Source organism: Apium graveolens, chromosome 4, assembly GCF_009905375.1.
Source record: "Apium graveolens cultivar Ventura chromosome 4, ASM990537v1, whole genome shotgun sequence".
NCBI lineage: Eukaryota > Viridiplantae > Streptophyta > Magnoliopsida > Apiales > Apiaceae > Apium > Apium graveolens.
Genome location: NC_133650.1, coordinates 307,016,296 through 307,025,904, shown reverse-complemented (window position 1 = coordinate 307,025,904; position 9,609 = coordinate 307,016,296). Strand labels below are relative to the sequence as shown.

At 34.2% G+C, this 9,609-nt stretch overlaps 1 protein-coding gene across 1 annotated transcript; it reads left to right on the top strand.

Moving 5' to 3' along the window:
- The first annotated feature begins 5,581 nt into the window (after positions 1-5,581).
- LOC141721566 (protein IQ-DOMAIN 21-like) lies at positions 5,582-8,867 on the top strand. The gene is made up of 4 exons (XM_074524517.1): positions 5,582-5,844; positions 6,827-7,120; positions 7,284-7,649; positions 8,067-8,867. Exons 1-4 carry the CDS (start codon positions 5,764-5,766, stop codon positions 8,700-8,702), a joined length of 1,377 nt encoding a protein of 458 aa, XP_074380618.1. The 5' UTR covers positions 5,582-5,763; the 3' UTR covers positions 8,703-8,867.
- Positions 8,868-9,609: the final 742 nt, after the last annotated feature.

The following is a 9,609-nucleotide window of genomic DNA, read 5'->3' as shown; positions in this document are numbered from 1 at the left end:
TATTTAATTAATTAAATAATTTTTGAGAGTGCGTAGCACGGGCTATAAACTAGTATCTAGTTAAATGATCATTCTCCACAAATTGCCAAACAGTTTGGCCAACTTGATAATGGGCTTTTCGCCCATGTACGACGAAATGTGGTGGTGCCAAACAGGCACATAGAGTGCTGAATGATTTTATTTATTTATGGAGATTAAAAAGCGGATCATTATTTTTGTGGGATCACATGATATTTAATTTAGCGAAATTGTTTATGTTACGTTTTATATTCAATTTATTGAAACCTTATGTTTAGTACTCGCAGAATTTAAAATTTATCGTTTTGTTCATTTTTTAGTTATTTTAAACCTGCTTTTAATTGAATGCTAGAAATTATATTTTATAATTTTTGATAAACTGTAATCGTTATTTCCAATTTTTTAGTTATAACATTTGTATTTTTTACTTAAATTTTAATTAAATAATTTATTTGATTTGAGACTAACAGGGTATATCGCTAGAAAATATGTATTCTTCATTATGATGATTTGAGATCAAAAAATATTTTTTTAACGAGATTATATTTTCGACAATTAAGGAGATGCTAATGACTACTCCCTCCGTCTCGATATACATTTCTCATTTTAACTTCCGACACTATTCATGGTAAGCGATTGACTATTAATATACGCCTAATCTATAAGATCAAATATAGTCATGAGTGATCTTATTGAATTCATATTTATGAGTACTTTAATACAATAAAGTTTTTATATTTAATATATATACGAAATTAAAGATATTGACAATTAAAAGTGTATATTGGCAAACATGTCACATACAAATAGGAAACGTTTATAGGAACGAGGGAGTAACATAGAAAAGAGGGGGTTGGCTTGGCATGTACAGTACCACATGGGTAAATGCAGGAGTAGCCTGCTAGACAACTCAAGTACATTTTGTGGGGCATGTACTTGCATGCTAGGCGGTTCGGTTCTCCAGACGGCCGGTTTTTGAACTCCCTGCGCGGTTATACTTTGACATTGTTCACAGGTTATAAAAAGAAAGGAAAATTCGTTTAAGATAAGTAAAATAGATTTATTTTTTCTTTTAGTCGTATTCTCGAGTTTAAAAAAGAATGAAATTGAATGATGATAAATACAAATTTTAACATATTTTTATTACAAAATTTTCAATTAAAAAATGGGACGTAAATATTTTATTTTTTAAACACTTATTTTTTTTACATTAAAAAACAAAAACACGGGAACAAAGCCTTAACTAACGGATTTGTTCCCGGATTGGAAATTTCTGTTTTTGTTTGGAATATTTTGTCCTTTTTTGGTCGATATAGCATTGTGTGCTCTATCACAACATTTTTAATTCATTTTTTATCTTTTCCCTTATGTGATAAATTTAGGAGGAAAAGCTATTTTCATTAAAATTAATGCCGGATTTTTAATTCTCCTTTAAAGTATAATTTCGTAAATAATTTTTAATTTTTTTCTTCTGAATAAAAATTTATTGTTTAAAGTTAAATACAAAAAAAATGAATAATTTTAAAATAAATCATACAAATATACTTTATATTTTCGTTAAAATAAGTATGAAATATTAAAAAGATATACTCCCTCCGTCCTTTTTATTTCTTTACATTTTCCTTGTCCCATTCATTTCTTTATATTTCAAAAATTACCAAAAATAGTCAATGGGTCCCGCCATTTTCCCACTTTTCCTCCCTTTTCACACTACTTTTACCCACCATCTGTCTTTTATACATTAAAAATCAATGGCTCCCACCACTTCACTCACTTTCCTTTCTTTTTTTTACTATTTTATACATATTTTTTAAAATCTGTGTCCAATCATTTTAATAAAAAATTCCTTTACGGAGGGAGTATACACTTGAATGAAACGGAACTGAATTCTGATTGAAAATTAGATCACGAAAGCTCATTTCTCGGAGGAATAATTTGTGAGAGGGATTTAAGTGAGTAGATTTTTTGCCCCACAGCGAAGACTCATTTGACTTATCTCAGGACACAAAAGATTTAGTACTAAAACTAGATTGAAGATAGCTTTTGTGATAAGAAATCAGATCTTTGCTATGATTAACTTGATATTCACACGATTCGAGACGTTTTGATAAACCATGGACAATTCTTGAAATATAAATATAATTACATTAAAAAAAACAAAACAGACACTTGAAGTTGAATAAACTCACCGCTCATCTCCTTTTTAGAGAATCCAAGGACTGGATATGAATGAATCTCTGTAATAATATAATCACTACCTTTCTTTCAGGCTTTTTTCCCCAGTCACATAACGGAAAAAATGTTGACCAATTAAAATGTTTAAGCCACACAATAGCGATTCCAGGATTTTGCAAATCCGGGTACGATTTGTTAAAAAAAATAGGAGCACAATGAGATAAATCAAAGATTAAGGGTTTATCTCTTGTTATCCCAATTTTTTCGCTCACTTCCGAGATTTGTTAGAATAGATACTCAATTATAATGTATATGAACCTATTTTATCAAAAAGAAAAAAAGATTAGCACAATTTTTTTAGGTACCCAATTTGACACTTCTACGTTACTCATTGTGAAATAGTGATTAGTCTGTCTTCCGCTAGTCTTGCATAGAGATGCACAAAAAGTCCGGCACCGAAAATCTGGCCCGACCCGATCCGGTCAAGCCCGGTCCAGTCAAAACCCGGCCCGGGTTTAGGGTCTCGACGGACCCTATATTTTTAGCCAAATCCCCACCCGACCTGGTTAAAAGCCCGGGCTTCGGCTTGGCTCGGTTTTTGGACCGACCCGATTAAAAACCGAAAAAACCCGGTTAAAATCTGATTATTCTAATATATTTTCTTATATATTTATGAATTCACATTTACTATAATAATAAACAATGCTTAAAACACATATATATTTATATATTTGTAATTAATAATATTATTTATATACTTTATTGCATAAATAATGAAAGAAGATATAGGCTCTGTTTGAGATTGTTGTTAAAAATTGTTGTACTGTTAGAAAAAGTGTTGTTGGAAAAATCAGATGAATGTTTGGTAATTTTTTTGATATGTATATGTTTTGATGCAAAAAAATAAAAATAATAATGTTTTTGATGGTGAAATCAGCATCTGCTTCCCGCAAAAGCTGAAAAGAAGTTTTTTCTAAAAGCATGAGGGAACTTGTTTTCTCTAACAACAGCTTTTAAGCCAAAAACACTTTTCCGAAAAACAGCTTTTGAATTTTACCAAACAGTTTTTTAACTGCTTTTCAGCGAAAATCTGCCGTTGCTGACAACAACAGCAATACCAAACACACCCATAGTAAGTAGACTATATATATATTTTGATAACAATGATAAAACATATTATTCTATAAACATGGATATTTTTTGCCGAACATAAATGTTTTCAACGAAGTAATGTTTTTATAAAATAACACATGTAAAGTAATACATTTTTATAATGATCTATTTGCTAACATATGTAGTTTTCGAAATATCTAATAAAACTCGATCCGATTAAAATAGAAAAATGTCCGGCCCGATCCGATTCGGCCCGAAAAAACCCGGTTAGGCCCGACTCGAGGGCCCAAATGGGGTCTGACATTTTCGGAAAGCTCGGCCCGGCCCGGTCAAAGTCTAAGTCCAGCCCGGTCAAAGCCCGAGCTTTTCAGGGCCGATCAAAGTCCGGTGGGCCTTTTGTGCATCTCTCGTCCTGCTTGAAGTCTGGTTTCGTTGCACTGGCACGACGAATGTTGCTGCTCTGAAGCAGTAATAGTGGAGATAAACACCCTTATGGATGTTACGTTGTAAAGAAGAACGTTCAGCTAGTCTTTTGCCAACGCCTGATTCTCGAAAAAGATCATTGACAAAGAAAACAAGATAACACCACATTGATATGCACCACATTTTGTGTGCTGCAGATCAGCATAACGCCATCTAGCTCCAAAGCCTGCAGGGTTACTTTCAGCAATGGGAATCTCAAGAAATAGCACCTTAAGTTTGAGGCCAAATATAACTTTGAAATAAGTTAAGAGCCTAATGTTACTTATTGAAGTATAATTCAGCAGAAAGCATTCGAGGGCTAAAACACACATGAAAAACACTTTTTACACTTGTAAACAGTGTAAAATATATCGGAAGGTAAGTGGTTTCTGGGAGGTAACCAAAATATATATATTTCCAAGATGACATTTCAGCATTTCTCTCCATTGCAGCTGAAATTACAAAGCAAGCTAAGCCAAGTGTTTGCAGGTGTTGCTTGGCAATTCTGGCAAGTCAGAAATGATCATGGTCTCCCGTGCTGATCTACAGACCGTTGTGCTGCTCGGCTTATCTACGATAATAATAATATTTGTAATTTATCGTGATAGAAGTGGTCTCCCTTCCTAACATCGTAGTCTATTGAATTTTATATTTTAAGAGTCGATCAACCGAAATAAAAATCTTTTTATCAAACTAAAAAAATAATCGATAAATTCAAGATTAAATTAGAGATATTTGATAAGGTGTGTATGATCAATCATACCAAATATTAGTATGATGTGAAGGAATGTTGAATAGGTTTTATGATTGCATTTGCAACAACTTGTTCACTTCAGTCTTTTAAATTAGGTGCTTCACCAGTAGTCTAATTCTCATTTTTTTCCCATCTTTTCATAGGTTTGGTTGGTATAATGCTAATTTTTTCTTTAGTTTTAAGCAACATTAGGAGGTTCCATACCATAGATCTAACCACACTCATAACTTTTCTTCCACCCTGATCTATTACTAATCTTTTCCTGTAAATAAACAATTTAATATTTTGTCAAAAGAATTCTAACGAATGTCAAGAATAAACGAGAATCGAATAAAAAATATGAGGTGATAGATAAATAATTTAATCGCTTTGACCAAATTTATTATTATTCAATCACCAAATCACTTAAAAAAATATTGACTGAAGTCAAAGTGAATTACACTCATTTACAAAACTGTTTCTCGTCGAATGATAAAATTTCTCTTTGCCATGTTTGAAATTGTTTTTCTTTTACGATTTTTCTAATGTGCGTCCAAGTTTACAATGTTTATTAAATTATTTTTGGATACATTGAGTGATGCAAGACATATTTTCGGAATGCTAATATTCCACACTAAGAACATGTTGTCCAACTATGTGTTTTCTATAATTAGGGCAAGTACGTTTTTGTGAATGTAGTATGTATATAATGTAGTACATGCACCACAAGATATGTATTTATATTTATTTATTTTTAATAAATATGACTTATAACCGTACAAATGAGTATATGTTCTTATAAATCTCGGGCTGAGCGGGGATCGAATCTTGAACGACAGAGGATAAACTCACCACTTGAGCTATCCAACCGAATAAAAATCTGAAAAAATGTGATAAAATCAGATTTCTTAAGATGCATTTCCATTAATATGGAGTTCGAAAATCACGTAAGACAATCTTTACAGTATTGAAAATAGCATTGAAAATATTGGAATTTTTTTATTTGATTTTGAGTTTTTATTCATGTGATCTTTTTAGGCTTCTGGTCCGTGAGAGTGATAAATACCCAACAACAAATGTGCAAAGTTCTTGCTTCCGTTACTCTCTCCCCCTCTCTCTCTGCACTTATATTGCTACTACAACAACATCTTTTTCTTGCAAAGATCACTGCTGTATCTATATATTTATTACAAATAAATATATGTAATGGGCTTCAATCTTTGTCTGTAACATAGTTTCATCAATATACTTGGTCAGAAACTATGGGAAAGAAAGGCTCTGGCTGGTTTTCTTCTGTCAAGAAAGTCTTTAAACCTTCCTCTAAAGACCTCCCTGACTTGAAGGTCTCTCTCTCTCTCTCTCTCTCTCTCTCTCTCTCTCTCTCTCGCTCTCTCCCTCTCCCTGTGCCTGTGTTTGATACTCTGTTTATGTAATGTTTGATATTGTAACTCACTGTGTATGAAATACAATTACATTAAGGATAATTAACTTTTTTATCATGTTTAATCTACTGCCATCCTTATGTGTATTTGCATGTGATATATTATTTACTGAATTATGAAAATGGTTACTACTTTCTTTTCAGCACCATTGCTAAACAGATATTATATGATAAGTTAAAAATAAGGAAGAAAAAAAATGAGGATACCCTTGTGGTTACTGTGACCTGTCCAGTACATTGTGTTACCAGATTGCTGTTTTGTCAGGTTTTGATCTAGGTATGCTGAAACACTTGATTATTAGCTGATAAACTGAGTATGATAAAGTTTCATCTCGTTTCCCCTACCTGATATAAGGTAACGTAAATGAATCCTTGCAAGGTGGTAAAAATCTATTCGTTGGCCTTTCTCGTACAAGGTCATAGGCACAAATCCTCGCATTACAGAATGTTGTCTGCTTTGCAAAATCAAAAATTAAAACCTATTGATATATTTTTCACCATGGTATTTTTTCCTCTGCAAAGTCAAAGATGTTCTGTTTTAGTTTTCAAGTTCATGGAGTTGAATAATAGGTGAATTGGGGGGGGGGGGACTTCTTGGTGGATCTACATTTACTCAACTGATTGGGCATGTTTATATGGTCCCCTTCCCCACTATGACAAAAAGTTGATATTTCTTATGACATATTTACTTAAATGCCACCTCTGCTTTCACATCATCCAGTTTGATCATCATGTGCTGCTTGTGTTAGATCCCAATCTTTCCAGTTACCCGTGCCAGTTCTTGAAGTTGACATTACTTTTTGGATTATGCAAGTGCTTTATTTTTCCTGTAACTATAATCTAGTGGTGATTACACTAAAGATTAACATTGTTAACTAATTCAGAAGGACAAGGTAAACAAATGGCAACAAGATGTGCCCGAGGTTGTGTCATTTGAACATTTTCCGACAGCAAGTTCACCAGATGCCACAAATGATGAAAGTAATGTGGACTCGTCCTCCCCTGTAACTGAAGATCAGCATGCTATTGCTGTTGCTGTTGCAACTGCAGCAGCAGCTGAGGCTGCCGTTGTAGCTGCTCAAGCAGCTGCTAAAGTTGTACGCTTGGCTGGTTATGGACGTCACTCTAAGGAAGAAAGAGCTGCCATCCTATTACAATCATGTTATCGAGGATATCTGGTAACTATCTCTGTTTCTTCTGCTCTGGTTGCATGACTGCTTATCGTGCCTTACTTGGGCTTTCACTAAATCATTTTAATTTCCAGATTACAGATCTAAGTATTTAACAAGTTAACACTCCATTTTAGTGCTTTAAGATTTTGCTTGTTTATTGGATGTTTAGGCCAGACGAGCTTTGCGTGCTTTGAAAGGATTAGTGAGGCTGCAAGCATTAGTGAGGGGCCATAATGTTCGCAAGCAAGCACAAATGACTATGCGATGCATGCAGGCACTAGTGAGAGTGCAATCAAGAGTTCGTGCACGCAGACTCCAATTAGCTCATGAAAAGTTTGAGGAAAGAATCAAGGAAGAAGAAAATCTAGCAGCAGAGGAAGAATATTATAGACGAAGGACCCCAACAAGAGCTCTTGGGCCGGAGGCTTGGGACAATAGACATCTGATCAAGGAGAAAATCAAAGGAAATAGTATGAGAAAGCACGATGCAGAGATGAAACGTGAGAGGGCTCTTGCATATGCCTTCGCTTACCAGGTTTGTTATGGCATGCTTTTGTTCAACGGCTAATAAGATATGATATTTGTATTTTTATTGAACTCCTGGGGTAGTTTTAAAATCCTGAAAAAAATACACATCTCAAATGCTGTTTTCATATTTTTAGTTATGTTAAAGAATCTTACTAAGAGGCTTCTTCGTTCCAAATTGACTTGAAAAAAGAAATTTGATTCAGATTGGTTAATGGTAACGAGGAAGCAATAAGTTACCTTCTCTGTTTTTAAAACATAAGAACTATCACTCAGAGTTATTTTGTTTTTCAAGTGAATAGAGGTTTTGTTTTCAAGGACTTAAAATGTAAACTCTTAAGCATTTTATGTGGAACTATATCATCCTCGAGAGTTGAAGTTGTTCTTGTTAAAACATTTGTTTGTATTTTACTTTTAAAATCTGCAGCAGCAACAACAAAATGAATACTTACATTCGGATCTAAAAGGGGATGAATTCGCACAATTGTCCAACGATCTTGAAAAACAACAATGGGGGTGGAATTGGCTAGAGCGTTGGATGGCCTCTCAGCCACATCACATGCGCAACGTAGGACCTCATGACAACTCCAACACGACACTTAAAACCACAGACACCATGTCTGAAAAGACAGTTGAGATGGATATGGCAATGCCACTGGGCTCAGATTATGTACCCGTGGCTAGGCGCCTAAGCGGGGATGCTCTTGAGCCAGCTCGATATTTAACCAGGCAAACTCGACAGTCTGGATCAGATAGTGTCCCTAGCTACATGGCACCCACAAAATCGGCTAAAGCCAAAGTAAGAAGTCAGGGACCAGTGTCAGCTAAGCCAAGAAACTCATCTGCGAGTTCCTGGAATCCATCTACAAAGAGAGGGCCTGCTGGCAATGGTGACTCTTCAAGTTCTGGTGGAGGAACTGCAGCATATCAGATCCAGATGATGACACCAAGCCCGAAAAACAATGGTCTTCATCACGGGCAGCCTAAATGGATGGCAGGCTATAGCCCTGATTCTAGCGGAGGTGATGAAAGAGGTCATGCCTGGAGACACCATTACACTTGATTGCTTCTCACAAGATATAAGATTATTGTAGGGTGTGAATGTAATAAATTATTTTATTGTGTTGCCTCATATTATACAACTTGTAGCACCCTTCTTCCTTCTTGTGATTATAGATTTCTGAATAATGTTCAAAACAATAAGCCAGTAAAGAGTGCAAGTTCTTTCTTTGTGGTGCCTCTGTATTTTTCAGCATTTCAGAATTCGAAGCCACTGTGAAGTAAGCAGGATGTACGTTGCGTAAATTCAAAATTATTTTGTTTAATACAGTCCAATAATAAGCGAATTCTTGTTTCAGAACCTAGATATTGTGTAGAGTGAAAGACTTCAAACCCCCGACACTATTAAAAATTTCGGGGTAAAAAAAACTCAATCAGGTTACAAACTGAAATTAGCCAAAATTGAAAAGTATTAACACAGGAGAGCATGGGTTGTTCTAGGCATCAGTATGATTATCAAAATTTGTTTTTTGACTAACAAAATCACGATGAAATCTCGTTTTAATTTTTAAAATTTTGAAAATTATTCAAGTTGGGAGAATCAAAACCAGATTTCATCATGATTCTGTGAGCCAAATCGGAAAAGTTTTATTAACCATATTGAAACCCAAAACGAGCTCTACCAATCCTATATTACCATTTTTCAATTTTGGTTAATTTTAATTTTTAATTTAATCGGAATGATCAAATTAGGTTAATTAATTTTCAATTTGAGTCAAATTTATAATGAATAAGATAATTGAGTTATTTGGACGCAATGAGTTAGCTACTTAATATTTAACCCTAAAGTTTCTTATTCGTGAAAGTTTTGCAAAATCACAAACCTAACTATTTTTCTTTGATAGTTATACTGTTAAACTCCCGCATGTCAGCAGTCAAATGATGCTATATATTTATTCAATCCATTCACT